This window comes from Parasteatoda tepidariorum, chromosome 4, assembly GCF_043381705.1.
Source record: "Parasteatoda tepidariorum isolate YZ-2023 chromosome 4, CAS_Ptep_4.0, whole genome shotgun sequence".
In the NCBI taxonomy this organism is placed as follows: domain Eukaryota; kingdom Metazoa; phylum Arthropoda; class Arachnida; order Araneae; family Theridiidae; genus Parasteatoda; species Parasteatoda tepidariorum.
In genome coordinates, this window is record NC_092207.1 from 76323021 (window position 1) to 76339128 (window position 16108).

A 16108-nucleotide genomic window follows, 5' to 3' on the forward strand; every position below is an offset into this window, starting at 1 on the left:
TTACTTCACTGAGAATGATCATTTTTCTAATATATTCTTGATATGATTTGTGAGATTCTTTTACTGCCCTCAATAGTGTTGTGGTGATCTTCAACACTCCTCCATAATTTCGAATGGTATCTTTGATTAGTCTAAGAGACATAATAGTATTCTCATGGTGACTCACATTAAGCATTGCTTTATTTATCGAAAAACCTCTCTCAGGATCAGAATTCCCATGTGGCAAAATTAAAACAGTTTTAATTAATGTAGTTAAATTCTTATATTTCAGATTATTGCTTTTTTATTTATATTTAGCCTATAACTCTAATTTTTTAGGAACACCAACAAAATTTTATCAGATTTTTAGGGTTTGCACATACTTTTAGGAATTTTAGGGGGAATGCGACCCCTGTATTTATTTCTAAATACCGTTAGATGTTAATTAAGAATTCAACAAATTCTATTCCCACTTTTCAGGTCAGGAAATGAATGAAACTTTTTTTATTAACAAATACAGAGCGCTCATCAATATTTGGGTGCTTTAAATAGAAAATTTTTGAAAAATTTACTTCAAATCAAAAGAGGGAATACAGTTTAACACCTTCATTGTTGATCTATAACACTAGACCAGAGGTAGCCAAAGTGGTCTATATAGACCTCAAGGGTCTATTTAACGAAAGCAGGGGTAGATCTGAGACAGGGGGTCGATCCGAATCGGAAGGGTCAATTGTGGGTTGAAAAAAGAAACAGTTCTCAATACGTAAATCACACATACCTAATTAAGTATGTAAAATTTGTGAATTTTTTTTATAATCGACTCAATATCAGTTTCTTTATAAAACATAAATTAATAAACGTATATTTATTGGGGTGAAACAAGCATGTACGTACCACCGTGCAGTGGCACGAACTCAGCGCAGTTTATAAGTCATAGGCCCACCCATCTTATTGATCAAGAAGCAGTAAATCTTTAGTTACTTTACTTATTATATCTACTTATGCATAATTTATTATTATTTAATAATAAGGTATTTAAATTTCAATATTAATATATTTTTCATAAAACTATTGTTACATAATGTACTATTACTTTAATAAATGTTTAAAATCATAAAATAAATGTACAAACACAGTATCTAATAGAGTTTTATTTTAATTAACAGAAAATTACTTTTGCGGGGGTCGATGGAGATTTCGAAAAATTATATAGGGGCCGATAATCAAAAAAGTTTGGCGATCCCTGTGCTAGACATTACTTTTGTGAGGATGATGCACCAACACAAATTTTTTTTAACATTAAACTTGAAAAAAAAAGTAAAGGATTAAGCGAACATATAAATTAGTAATGGTAAACTACTGATCTATAAACTTACTCTAGCAGCACGGGCAGCAGCAGGTGGAGGAGGAGCTGCACCAGCAAAACCTCCACGCCTTGGTGAGGGTCTAGGGGGTGCCCATTCATCACCTTCAGGTGCAGCATATGTGCTTTGAACCATTGGACCACGACGGGGTGGTTCTCCACGTCCTTGCATCATAGGTGGACCCATTGGTCTTGGAGGTAATCCTGGTCCACCTCTAGGTCCCATTGGAGGAGGTGCATCACCCGGGAAGGGAGGCTTTCCTTTGCCATCAAATTGGGGAGGAGCATCAAAATAGTCCTAAAAATAATTAACTAACTTGAGATTATGTATATAAAAATGAAAAGCATGAGAAATTTTTTAAAACAATAAGTTTGAAGCATAATGCAGATCAACAAAAATGTAATACTATATACAATAATTTACAGCAAATTTTTAAGTTGTTCATCATTTTTCGATTTTTGTAAAATGTAGAACACTTCACATTGAGTTTCAGGAAACTGTTCTGGCATTTACAACTATACTAAGACATTTTTGTGTCGTTTGTGAATTTCTAGAGAACGCAGTCAAACAAATTAATTAACACATAATCAATTTATTTTTAAGAAATAAAAAATATTGGATATGTTTATTTATTTATATCAGAACTTTCCGATTTTCTACTTATATCAAAGTTTTGAGAAAATATATTAATGTCTATTGCTATTTTAAAATAATATTAAAAGCACTCAACATTTATGACTAAATAATTACATAATTAAAAAAAAAGTTATTCTTAAACTACTCTTAGCAGAAAAAGTTCTTCCTCACTATCTTATCACAAACTGTATTTTAATAAGTTTTAAAAATATTTGCATCAAAATAAACAAAAATAAATTGGTAGAATTAGCAAATTATTTCACACACAGCAAATAGAGACTTATAATTTAAAAATTTCCTACCACTCCAATCCAAATTCAGTAATTTTTTTACTGCTTAAACTTGTGGGCTTCGACTGAAAATGTGGGGTCTCAAGTGTGTCACCCAAATGAATAAACCAAAAGATGCTATCCAAAATATTTTACATGAGCAGCATTATTTATTCTTTCTTGTCAAGGATAAAATCGAAAAGATAAAGGAAGGTGACAGGAGAACGATAGATTCTTTAGTATTGAAATAACTTAATCCTCTTAGTTACGGCAAAAAATTTGTATGTTTTAAAAAATGGAGGAAAGATGCAGTTTTTTTTTTCATTGATAGAAGAAATAACCTTCTTTTCAAATTTGGAAAAAATTATGCCCACTCTGAATAGTTTTAAAATGATATTTCGAGGTATAAATGACTGTACACGCCGGGTTACAAGAGTGTTTACTTTACAGAGAGGGCACATAACTTTTTTCTTCTTAAGATTCATGGCGAAATAAACAAAAATTTCCGTAATGAGAGGTGTTCGTTTAGTAGGAGCATCTGCAACATGAGGTTTCACTGTAATTTGATATCTAACCAGATAACTCTTATATCTAGGTTTTAAAGAAAAAATAAAAAAAAACTTTCAAAAAAATTGAAGGCTAATTTTCTTGAAATTTTTTATTTATATCTTTTATATAAGTGGTAACATTAATAAAATATCTGGAGCAAGGTATAAGACTGTCTTTTCTTCCTCATTTATTGTTCTAAATTCATTTTATTGATATTTATAAAAAGTGAGTTTCATTTTGACAAAAAACGCACCAAATTGACTGATTAAATGCAGAAAATTCACGAAAAAGAGAAAAACTTACTGGGACTAAAAAGCGCTGTAACTCGGCAAGAGCTCCAGAAATTCGCCTATAAGCTTCAGGTCCTTGGGCAAAAGCAGTTATTTCTACATGAAGTTCTTCATTCAAATGAGAATACTTAGGATCACCTTGAGATCTTAATTCTTCTTCCTTTAATTGCAATAAAGATTACATTAAAAATGTGTTAGATTGATAACAATATGCTTTTAACTAAATATTTATTATCCTTGAAATATACCTTTCTCTTATCTCTCATGGAGCCTCGTCCTAAGATAGCCATTCTTGTTTGTGTAGCTTCCTGAAGCTGTTGGAGTGAGCTGCCTTTTGGCCCCAAAAGCTTTCCAACAAAGTTAAACTGGAATTAAGAAAAAAAAAAAAAAGTTTTATTTATAACAATTTTCAACTGAATTGATAGAGAAAACATAACAGATGTGAATGAATTTTGTCCTTTTTTGCTAGTGAATAATTACATTTGATATATTTTTACTACTTTTCTTAATAAACAGGGTTAGCAAAGTATTTACAATGTGAGGTCACCAATGCTTTAGGGAAGAACCATAGGTGCTCAGTGTTTTCACTACAGCGCGAGAATCTCGCATATTTTTTTAAATTCTCGCATTAAAAAATGATNTTTGTGAAACTACCGTTTTTCCTAAAGTTGAATTTGTGAAGGTACCGCTAAACGGTAGTAAATTCGACTTGGACAGACCCCTGGAATGAATTTTGTCTTTTTTTGCTAGTGAATAATTACATTTGATATATTTTTACTACTTTTCTTAATAAACAGGGTTAGCAAAGTATTTACAATGTGAGGTCACCAATGCTTTAGGGAAGAACCATAGGTGCTACATTAGAAAAATTTCGAGACTGAACTTATTTTTTTTTTGGACTAATTAGCATGTTTTTGCTATTTTGACTACAGAAATGAGAATGGCCCACATATATCAGTAATTGTTTATTTTTTCCACACACACACACACACATATACTTTATTTGTATTCTGTCCTAGATCTATAAATCTGATATTTTAAAAAATTATCTGAATTTAACTTAGCCTAGTATCACAGAATGTTAGGGGAAAAAATACAAATAAGCTGATTCAGGTTCAACAATATTAATTTTGTTTAAGAAAACCAGGCGTTGAAATCCAGCCAATCCAATTCTTTCAGTCTGGTGACATTATTTCTCAATCATCTTGAAATAATTAGTCGTAATTAATAATTTGCAAATGAAAACTCAATTTCAAAAATAAACAGGAAATATATATTTATGGAGGACTTTTCTTAAGACTGATTTCAGTCCTCAGAACTGAAGAGTGGCAACCATGAAGAACCTGTTTTTCCCATAGTTTTAGTCTTAAGTGTAAATTTAAAGGTGGCATTTTTTCAAGATTAGAAATGCTTATCAAAGGCTGACAAATAAATAGAAATAATTTGTGATTTTTTTTCTTGCACAAGTATATTGCCAGTGGCCTAGAACTATAACTAGTGTAATGAATATTGGGTCATGGTCTAATATTAAATTTTTTTTTTTGGAGAAAATTTTAATAGATTTACTGAAGAATAATCTAAAATCGAACTTTTTCATAATACATTAGAAAAAGTTTTTACTCATATTTGCTAAGTTTTGAAACTTGTTAACCACTTCACATTTTTTTAAAATGTAAATTCAGCAACCATCTTGTATACAATCACACAAAACACATGTGCAGACCCACAATCCAACAGAAAAACTCCCAAACAAAACTGGCTAACTTCCAATCACAGCAGAGAATTATTTTTTTTGCTTCCTGGTAGAGTAAAAAATGTGATAAACAAAATATACTGATAAACTCTGCTAAGATTTTTTCTTTTAACCTACTCCAGAACAATACAGTTAAATTTTTACATAAAAATATTTATGAATAAGCTTTTTTTGTTGCTATTTGGCCCATTTTTTGGAGCAAATGTTCAATGTTCGACAAAATCTGTATTCTCTCCTAATATTAACGCTTTAATAGTCATAGAATTTTAAGAGATAACTGTTAAAAGCAGTTTTTATTAAAGAAAATGCACACACAAAATATGCAATCAAATAATTTTTTTTTTGTTGCTTTAAATCTTTATTTTTAGAATTATAACATATTACAAATAACCTGGTACTGTCACCAGATGTATAGAGAAACAAACAGGATTCAGAGGATAATAAATAGAGGTGTAACGAATAGCGATTCGGCCAAATAGTAGCATTTATAAAAATAATAATTATTTCTATGTATCAAGTTTTAGTTAAGAAAAAATAATTAGGACTATAATTGGTGTGGGGTAAAAGGAGAAAAACTCGGAATAAAACTTTCTAAGATAAAACTATGATGTTAAGTTGAAAAAAAAAAACAGTAGTTTGAAATATTAATGCACAGTTACACAAAAACAAACTGAGAAGACTGAATGCAGTAAAAATACTGGAAAACTACATATTTCTCTGACATAAGAATTCAATATATAATGCCAAAGGGAAAAATATTTTGACACTATAAGGTTCTAGAGATATTGAGAGAATACTGTAGCTAGTGGAGGTCTAGTTTATATGGAAGAGGGGTAAGAACAGGAATTTTATCCGGCAAACCCCAATGTCAATTTAGACAATAATTAGGAGTCTATGATAATATTAAAGGCATCTTTTATTCAATATAATGACTCAAATCACTATAAGACCTGAGATTTGTCAAACTACTAAAATTGTAAATACACATGGAACCACAAGAATAAATCATTCAAGATATAATTCAAAGTTAAAAAAATTAATGTTTTGTCAACTTCTATAGCATTTTTTATGATAACTACCACACATTTCCCCCAGTTTATTTGACATATTTTGTCCGCAATTGTAGCATTTATACTGATTATTATCTAAAAATTAATAATAACAAGGGAGGTAAATAGTAAAATCTATTGTAAATTTTTTAAATATACTAAATTTAACAAACTTCCACAACATATCTAATTTCAGTTACATTTAATAATAATAAACAACTAAAAATTGAATTAACTAATGCAGCAAGTTTAATACCACAAGAATAAGAAACAAACATTCAACAATAAAATTTCAGATTAAGTAATGTTTAGATAAAAAAAAAAAGATATTTACGTTAGGATGTTCATCAACTGGAATGTGAACTTTAACCTTCACCCGAATCTGTTTTCCAGAATGCACTACAATGTGCGAATCTCGTCTTTGAGACTCATCTGAAGAGTCATTACGAGCTTTTTCAATTTCTGTAAAATATTGAAATTTATCAATATACATTTATAAATAAAGGTTGACACATTGTCAACAGAAATTGAACTGAAGAAAAAATTAAAGATTACCAGTTCAATCATTAAACAATAAGTGCTACAAGAGAAGTTTTTCACATTTCAGTTTTATACAGAATTTTATAATATATATATCATATTATTTAAAGATTTCATATTTAATAGCATTTGATTATAAAAATTAACATGCTATTTATAATTGTGAATTCAGTAAGTGATTTGAAATAGTACATATTTAACATGTTATGCTGGTAATATATACAGATATCCCTGTGGCAGAATCACGGCGACACTGTCGCAGAACCTTACAGAGTTCTTGCACGAGAAGAAAAATTTTCAGTTTTTCAGAAATTTACGAGGATAATTTGAACTGCGCATTTGTATAATCACTTATTGTGGCGTCCAATTTACGCTGGTAGTATCATAAATCTATAGAGTGGTTCGAGTATATCTTCGGCAGTTATTGATTTCCATGTGGTTTTTAATTATCCCGATATATTTCAGACAACATGGGAAATTCGAATCGTGCATCCGAGTATTTACTTTTTAAGGCAACGCTTCTATCATTTTTCGGCAATTATTGCTTTTGACTTCTATATAGTATTTAAAATCCGATATTATTTATTACAACAATCAAATCTTGAAACGAAACACTAATTTGAGTAATCCTTTTTGAAGAATCAAATTAGAGTGTCTTCGTCGTCAATTATTTTTTCGGTAACTACAGCTAGGGTTTCATGATTTTTTTTTTAATGTGATGATTTTTAAAATGCAATAATACGCCCATAATATTAGAATAAAAATAATTATATGTTCTTTTTTTTGTAAACACAGCATTCTTTGTTAACTTTAATCGGTAACATACATCTTTGTTATTATTGAAACTATCTTGCAGAAGGATATGAGTGCTAGAGAGTTTTGTCGCAGAAAGCCTGAAAAAATCCTGCCAAAGGGATACAGATAAACCTCCTGGAAGGGACCACTATCTGTTCCACAGGATTTGCCATTGATATCAACGAGACTGCCAATCTCTTTCAGCAATTGTCAAAAAGAGCACTCTAAACAAGAGCCACAGGCAAATATTTTGCATACATTTTAATAGACTTCATTTGTTTTGTTAGTATATTTCGTTTCGATAATTTTGTTGTTTTCTTATTTGACCATTTTTGCATTTGGTACAGAGGTTTACCTGGTCATGCCTAAAGGTTCCCTTCAACGAAACTTTATTGAAGGGAAAGTGGTCATGAATAGTGATTGCTACTTAGAGGTCCTGAAGGGTTCACTGCACTTAATAACAAAATTTAGTTTTACTATCATTTAGACACACACACACACAAAAAAGAACTCCATTATTTAAATTTCTTTGAAAATTCTTAACATTAAATGATTTGCATACTTAACCCATGAACTAGATTGTAATCATAACTGTTTAATAAAATACTTGACAGTTTTTCTGCAAGAAGGGTCAGGTGAAACCAATTTCTTTCTAAGTGGAAGAAATTTGCCACCTCGATATAAATGAATCCAGAAAAAGACATAAATTTTTTAGAGACAATAATCGAGAGGAGACTTGAATGGAAACGAAACGCTTTGATACACCATTTTGTGTGTGTGCATAAATCTGGACTTTCATATAAGATTTAGATATAGAATTTAAAATAAAAATGGTACTAACTTATCTCATAGAGCCATAAACCCATTTACAGAGTGACAATCAAAAATCAGACACTTTTTTGAAACCCTCTCGCTCACATATAAATGTCAAAATGCTGATGCTGCATGTGCTTCCGAAAATAAAAATTCTCATTGAATACAACACGTGAAAACCATAAGTAATATGGCATCAAATCTTTACTTTTTGTTTAAGCTTCAATCCATAATAAATGGCTTTTTATGACATGAATATAGATGGTTATTGATATCTACTGGCATTTACAATAGTTTACTACATGTCTTGGTTATATGATGACAAATCAATGAATTGGTAATAAATGCGAAATAGAGAATTTACTCAGGAGTTCTTGGTAAAAAGTTTGATAACAGTTAACAAAATCCACCAATTACAGAATAATTGCATTGTATTAATTTAAAACATAATGACCAATAACTCAAGGCATACTTGTTACACATAAAACAGCTAATAATGGATGACCACAAACATTTAGACACTTCCTTATCTGTTTTACAAAGATATAAAATAAAAATTGGAAGGTAAGCTATAAAACAAAAATCTAAGTGTTTGACTTAATACGTAACGAGATGTCATGGTTCTCCGGCCAATGGGATAATCAAGATAACGCGCCAAAACAAAATATTAATTACCGGTCAGCTTTAGCCGGTTTAAGTTTGCATGAAACTAATGCAGATTATTTCCAAATGTGATATCTTAAGAAACATTCATTGATACTTCTTTAATGTCAGAAAATACTTAAAAAATCTTTGCTTCCATTAGGCTTAAGCAAATAACAAAAAATTGAAACTTTTAAGTGAAGTTTACATATGTTTATTCAAGCTAATATTGTTATACAGAATATGCAAAATGATCAAGCTTAAGACTTAAAATATTTTTTCGTTTGATGGGAAAATATAATCTTTTACTTTAAAAAGGTGACATGCCGGCGCCTTCCAAAAAGCGGTATTGGAAACAGTGGTATCAATTATGTACAAATATATAAATTGTCGACTCAAATGAAAGATTTTACTCACCTTGCTGTAAAAGCTTATATGCATGAGAATATTGGGAGTTCAAAGATTCTTGTTCTTTAAGCAGTTGATTAACATAATCATTATTTTTGGCGCTTGAATCCATGGTCGCCATTTCCAATACAGAACGCCAAGCCAAAGAGATCAGATTTTTTCTTGAATTTTAATACAGTTGCCACAGATGGGAAAATGCATCAAAATTTTTTTCTTTTAAATTTCGAAATAAATGTATAAATAAAAGTATTGAAGGATTTCAAAGAAATTTTATACACTTCAAAATTATATTAAATTATTGCAGAAACAGTTTGTAATGATTTAACCATTTTTAAAAAAATCAATATTCTAATAATTAGAGTATATTCTTACTGCGTTGCTTAATGCGGTTTTTACGCTTTTGTCATTCGTCAATGAATCTCAATCAGTCAATGAAACAAAGAGTGGAAGTCTTATAAAATTATTAATAGTTTTTTCTTAAATACTGTGGATTTAGTTTTTAAAATTTCGTATTAGTTTTAAAGGAATTTTTAATATTTATTTTACTTCACGCCCTCTTTCGGAAATTCAATTAAGCTTGCCAATAAAAAAATATAAAAATAAGAATGTTTGGAAGTTTCGTTTTTTTCTATTGAGTGTTTGTAAACAAAAAGAAAGATATTCTCTTTTTTGAAGTTCATTATTAATTTTTATATGCAGTTTTTAAATATATTATTGCTGCGAAATGTATGTAGTAATATAAGCGAACTATATCTGAAAAATGCATCTGAAAATAACCAATTCTTATTTATTGCATAATTTATGAGTTAAAATATTGTGGTACTTACATGAAATAGTTTTCTTTCCACCACCATCAAGACGATAAGTTGTAAATTCAATTTGAATAAGAAAAATAAAATATGTTTAGATTCAAGTTAAAATATTACAATCATTTTGAATGTTAAGATTTTTCTTACATTTGTAGGATGAAAATTGAATGCGGAGGTTTGCTCTTTACGTCCGATTTTGATTCTGGTAATTTAGATAAGGTTGAGTATATAGAAAACATTGAAGGAAATAAACCTAAATCACACGAATTAAATAGCGATTCTTGTTTACCCCCAGTTTCTAATTATCGTTATATACGGCGAACTAAAAATCGCCCTGAAACTCCCTGTACATCTCCCGTGCATTCAAAGAAATATCAAGTAAAAAAACGAACCTTGTACTCAAAACTGAAAAGCACTGTTTCTAAAGAGTCTCTATCCGGATTTAACACATCTGTTAAAGAATTTAAAGTGTGGACAAAGCCTGATTGCAGTGGAACTCCTTATCAAACAACATTTAGGTAATTTAGCGCTGTATTTGTTTATTTTAATGTGGCATTTAAACTATCATGCGATATGAAATCATCACCCACAGCTGATAAATAAGTTATTTTAAAAAATATATTACGATTATACTGGCAGAATGAAAATATTTTGGGGACATTTCCACATCGTGATCTGTTGTGCTAACTACAATGACCAAGGTACCAGATGAATTTTTAACCGGAAAAATTAAGAAAAAATAATGTAGAGGCTTGCCCGGTGGTTGTTACGAGTTATACCCTTCGAGGTTGTCCCTTTCTGTGATTTTTTTAGTTCTCGCTAGCCACTGCCCAGAAGTTGCCAAGACGTGCTGATTATTCTGCCACAGATCACGATAGGGAAATTTCCCCGTTTGCTCCAGAGATGGCTTAGAGGTATAAGAAATGTTTTTGTACCGTGATCTGTTATGCCAACTACATTCGCCAAAGCACCAATTGGATTCTAAACTTGCAAATTTTTAAACATAAAATATGTAAAGGTTCTGTCAAAGTTATACCCTTTGAGTTGGTCCCCTTTTGTTCTGTCATTTTTAGTACACATTGCCTTCTGACCAGAAATCACCAATATTTAGCTATTATTTTGGCGTAGAAAACGATACAAAAATCTTTACAGCATTCCAAATCTATACATTATGGGACTGTTATTATAGAAATGTGTTGGTAGATATTTCCCAGACAATACTTGTTCATGCACTAATCTAACTAGCAATCAATACTCAAAGAATTAATCATTCATGAGGATTCGATAGAATTGGGTTGAGACAATAAGAAAAAAAGTTTAATGTTTACTTCTGCAATTTTTGCTTACTATGCAGAGTATGAAATGTTCCCAGAAAAGTACTAGTGCACTTGAGCGTATTCAGTTCAAAAAAATAAATTCTTTAATTTTATTAATCTGTCTAATTTTTTTTAATCTAAAAAATAGGTATTTTGACACACGAGTAATGATTATTACTTAGCTTTGAACAAACAAACCAGTTACTTAATTAGCAAATAAAGTTTTGTACATATCTTAAAAATTTAACTTTGCTAAAATTATTTGGAAATTTGTTCATTTTTAAAAATACAAACTAGTAAGAGCTTTTATAATTTTTTTTATATGGCACTTGATTTAAGGAATGAAATGGGGTTAGAATGAAATTCAGTTTCTTTTACTAATGATAGACCTCCATTTAGATTTCTCTTTTCATTTCTTAGTTGTTTGGAGGTTTTATTCTAGTTTGTTTCAATTTTGAATAAGTTCGTATAATAATCGTTTTTTTTTTTTTTAATTTTTTTTTTTTACTCTAACGCCCTTTGATAGTTGCTATCTCACAAAATAAAAAACCATACACTCTACTTTACAATAATTTAATAATATGTAAAAAAAAAAAAATGTTTTTCTTACAAAAAAAAAACTAACAAACTACCAGTTTGAATTAGGTAAAAAGTTCTATGACCAGTCTCACAGGGTTTAAACATATTGTAACTTAAACTTTTTTTTTAAATATTTCTAATATCTTTTATTTTATTTTGCAGAACATGGTTTTATTTTGGAGTTGCTGGTGGTGCCCCTGGCATTGTAGTGAAGCTGAATGTTATGAATTTAAATCGCCAAGGAAAGTTATATTTTCATGGAATGAAACCAGTTTATAAAGTTGTGCCCTCTAAGGAAGGTTGGAAACGAATACCTGGAAAAGTTGATTTTAAGGTATCTATCTTTAAAATATTTGTAATGAATTCTTAGTTTCATTTAGTAAGATTTGATTAATATTTTTTGTTGTTTTTATTGCTGATTATTAATTGACCAGGCATGTGATTTTTCTACTCATTCATGGAATGCGGCGAATCTCAAGATCGTTGATTCGCGGATTTCTGCGAATTATTAATTTATATTGCCACAAAATTTTCTTGGAGATCCGCCAATCTAAAATTTAAATTTTGCTATTTAGGCAAAATCTTGTTAACTAGACATTAATTCCGCCCTTACCAGCACTCTCTTTTTATCCTTCCAAAGTTCTCATTTATGCACGATAACATCTTTTTTATGCAGATTTGTTAGAGAAAGTGCAACTTCGGGTAAACTTCGAAAACTGTGGAAAAAAAATTCCACAATAACGTCGGTTGAAATTAATGAACTATTGAGTAATCTAGGTCACAGCTTGTAATCACTTTTTGACACACTCAGTTTGTGCTTAATCAATGTGGTGTTTTGATTAGTTTATTTTTATTTTGGCTGTTATTCCTGTTGATTTTCTCAATATTTTTAAAAATCCTGATATCATTATGATAAAAGAAATTTGAATTATGCAGTATTCACTATTTGACGTGATAATTCTACGGATTGCTAACTTTTCTAGTATGGCAACTGTTTCAACCATTTCAAGGGTTAAACCCACTTCACTTCACTAGCTCCATCTCAGGGAATTCACCTATTATATCGAGAAGTAAAATTCTCCTAAATTTGCTTATTTGCATGATACCAAGAGGGTTATAGGCAGCTTAATAGATAATAGAACTTCAGATAAAAACATCAAAAGAAATATGTGTGTTACCTATTGTATAATTATAAAATTGAATTATAATTATTTTTTATAATTTTTGGAATTTTTTTGATTATATCTTTTGTTTCACTATCACAAACAATAAATTTTTTACCTATACTTTTTGTATCAGTCACTTTTAAAATCAAGACTGCAAGCTAAATATAAAACTGTTAAGTTTTTTTTCTTTCAATTCAACTTAAAGATGATATAAAGCATATCACCTTTTGTACTTAGTAATTAATTATAACTTCTAATGATTACTTTTTTAATTTAGTGTGCTTCTGATGGTAACTTCACAATCAGTTTTTGCCACACATTACCTTCAGAACATGATTCTGTGACGTATTTTGCTTTCACATATCCATTTTCATACTCTGAATGCCAAAATATGCTCGATGCCATTGATGTAAAATTGGGTTCATCATTATTTATCACAAAATCAAAGTAAGAATTTTTTTAATTTGCAACCATTTTGTCATTTGTTTTCATGTTTGTTTTGTCTTTTTAAAATGGTTATTTGATTTATCTTAACAGACCATATTTTGATTGTCTTATTAATTTCTCATTATTATGTAACTGTTTAACATGTTTATAATTATTGTTTTTTGCCTGGGATTCATTTTAAAAATATACAAATGTAGAACAGCAGTGGCTCAGGGGATAAAGTGTTTGTCTCCCAATGAGGTGACCCAGGTTTGAATCCTAGCGGTGACTGGTTGATATAAATTCTGCTACTGGCTTCCATCAACCACATTGCTAATGTGAAATATTCTCAGTGGTAAATAGATCATGGGTTATAGTCTCCTTGCCATTAGGCAAACCGTGGGAGGTTTTCATGGTTTTTCTCTCCGTGTAACGCAAATGCGGGTTAGCTTGATCAAAATGTCAATTTCTCCCAATATTTGATACAGGAGTTTTCTTGTCTTCTAGATTGGGTTCAAAATTACAAGACTAAGTTGAACATTGACAGTCGTTAACTCAGAATTGGGTCAGCTGTTTGACGCTGGTTATAAAATAAAAGAAAATATACAGATATGAAGGAATTATTTTTGAGAATGCAGATATGGTGGAAGAAAGATTTGAAAGATGCAAGATTTTTTTTTTATCTGCATGGATTAAAAAAAAAGTTAAAAGATTATTCAACTACCAAAGTTTTCTTGTCAATAAGCAAATTTCTTCTCTGGGTGCAAGCCTTTGAAAGAGTACATTTGATTTAAGGTATGTCTGGCTCTTTTATTTGTTTATAAGAAAGTGACCAGTTATTCTTCAAATAACTTCTAATGGTCTCCTTGATTACTTTCACAAGAGTTGTGTTTTCACCGAGTTGAGATCATCATCAACGCTGTTTGTCTTAGAAAACTTCTCCAGTGTTTAGTAAATTACCCTCTTATGTCTAAAGATTGACACTTCTCAAAACTCTGCTACAACGTCTTCTGCTTTGGATGTAAAGAAATATTTGTTTCACGCTTCTGTTTGATCTTCATTTTCTGACTGATTTAGAACAAAATACATAAAGGACTAAAATATAGCCAACTATATATAACAAATTTAAGTTCGTCTTCTGCTTTTGAGTCAAAGATTTTTGTATCAGTTTCCAGAACCAGGTGCATTATTTTTTTTAATAATGTGTTGTTTTAAAATATACTTTTGTTAAACATGTAAACTTACTTATATAAAGAGAAAAGACTGAACTTTGAAAAAAAGTTATTAATTTATAAAAAAAGGAACAGAATTTTATACAGAAAAAAAGTGGTGCTTTGATGAGGTTTTTCTTGCTGCTGACATTCTAACAATTTATTTTGTTAGAATTTAGTGTATTTGTTAGAATTAAGTGTTGTCTTGATTAAATTAATTTAGTGATATTAGTTTGCTTCAGTCACATTATTGTGCATTTAAAAAAAAAATATATATTATGGGTTTTTGTGAAAATGTGGTTTTTGTATTTTAGCCGCCCAGCAGATAGCAATATTTATTATTGTAGAGAATTGTTGTGCTATTCCTCAGAAGGAAATCGAATAGAATTGCTTACTGTTACCTCTTGTAAAGGTCTCACAATGGAAAGGGAAAAGAAATTGCCTGATCTCTTCCCTGACATATCTAAACCTAGATGTCATGTGTTTCAAAATAAAAAGGTAATCTTTTCAATCTTTAACCAATTACTGCTCATTTTTGTACCCAGTTGATGTTTTTCACTAGTTTAAATAATTTAATCTAAGTGATCCCTTGGTCTAAATTGAAAATTCGATCTTGATTTAAGTTTTTAATTTGGATCAGAAGTGTCCAAACTATCTGGCTTTTTAGCATACTAAATCCAGATGGCGGTTTCAAGCCTAACAGCTTGCATATCTTGTTTGCAACAGTTTATATTTTGATTATACTGCGAAACTTCTCGGGAGCGACCACTCTCTGTTTCACTGTAAAATGGTCGTTAATGGAGGTAACTTAGGGGTTAGGTCCATTGACTTCAAAATCTACCTAAAATTACTTATATACTCTCAGGCTATAGATATCACCTTTGTTGGCTACTTCTGAATTATAAATTTGTGCACATTTTTGAACTATAGTCAAAAGGCAAAAAGAGTTGAAAAGCCCTACCAGGGGATCAAGAGAATGAAAATGCCTAGGAAGATGTTCAGATTAAACCCAAAACTGCAAAAAATGAACAATTCTTAACTTTCCAAAGTTGAAGGTAAAAGATGATTCCTTCCCTTTAAGTAGTGCTTTTGTTGATTAGGTCCTTGCTTTTTGAACTTCTTGGGTCAGTGAGTGTGCCCGTAAAGTGACAAAATTTGGAAGCCTCAGATTATCTTCGGAGTATGCACAGGGTCCAAATGAATCTAAATTAATTTGGAAATGGATAACTTTTATGATAATTATCTTAACATGTTTTTTTAGGAGTAGTTTTAATTGTTTATCGATTCTTCCTTAATTTCAGCAATTCTTTGAAGACATGATTTCTTTGTGAAATAAATTGTTGTCTTGTTCTTGATCTAGCTAAATCCCATGCGCCTTCTGTTCTTAGTTATATAACTGTTGTTTTCTATATGCCAAAGAAAGGAAATAGGGTTGTTTTGTTTTACGATGCAAAATTATGAAAGGATTGAGGAATCAACAGGAAATTAGAAGAAAGTAGAAATCATAACATTCT

General features: G+C 30.1%; 2 protein-coding genes across 4 annotated transcripts in view; one reads left to right on the plus strand and one right to left on the minus strand.

Annotated features, from left to right (window-relative positions):
* LOC107442252 (KH domain-containing, RNA-binding, signal transduction-associated protein 2) overlaps positions 1–9672 on the minus strand; it is a 20947-nt gene extending 11275 nt beyond the window's left edge. The window contains exons 1-5 of one of the 2 annotated variants that reach the window (XM_016055772.2): positions 9097–9672; positions 6224–6351; positions 3336–3452; positions 3101–3247; positions 1356–1640 (exon numbers count right to left, since the gene is read on the minus strand). In XM_016055772.2, the coding sequence (XP_015911258.1) occupies positions 1356–1640; positions 3101–3247; positions 3336–3452; positions 6224–6351; positions 9097–9208 (789 nt within the window). In that variant the 5' untranslated portion in view covers positions 9209–9672. The remainder of the gene's footprint in view (positions 1–1355; positions 1641–3100; positions 3248–3335; positions 3453–6223; positions 6352–9096) is intronic. The other variant, XM_016055771.2, reaches the window with a different exon arrangement.
* Positions 9521–16108, plus strand: part of LOC107442251 (cytosolic carboxypeptidase-like protein 5) — a 21723-nt gene continuing 15135 nt past the window's right edge. For both annotated transcript variants that reach the window (XR_011636637.1, XM_016055768.3), the window contains exons 1-4: positions 9521–10414; positions 11954–12125; positions 13235–13404; positions 14909–15092. Coding sequence is in view for 1 of the 2 variants with exons in the window: in XM_016055768.3 (XP_015911254.1) it covers positions 10053–10414; positions 11954–12125; positions 13235–13404; positions 14909–15092 (888 nt within the window). In the remaining variant the exon portion in view is untranslated. The remainder of the gene's footprint in view (positions 10415–11953; positions 12126–13234; positions 13405–14908; positions 15093–16108) is intronic.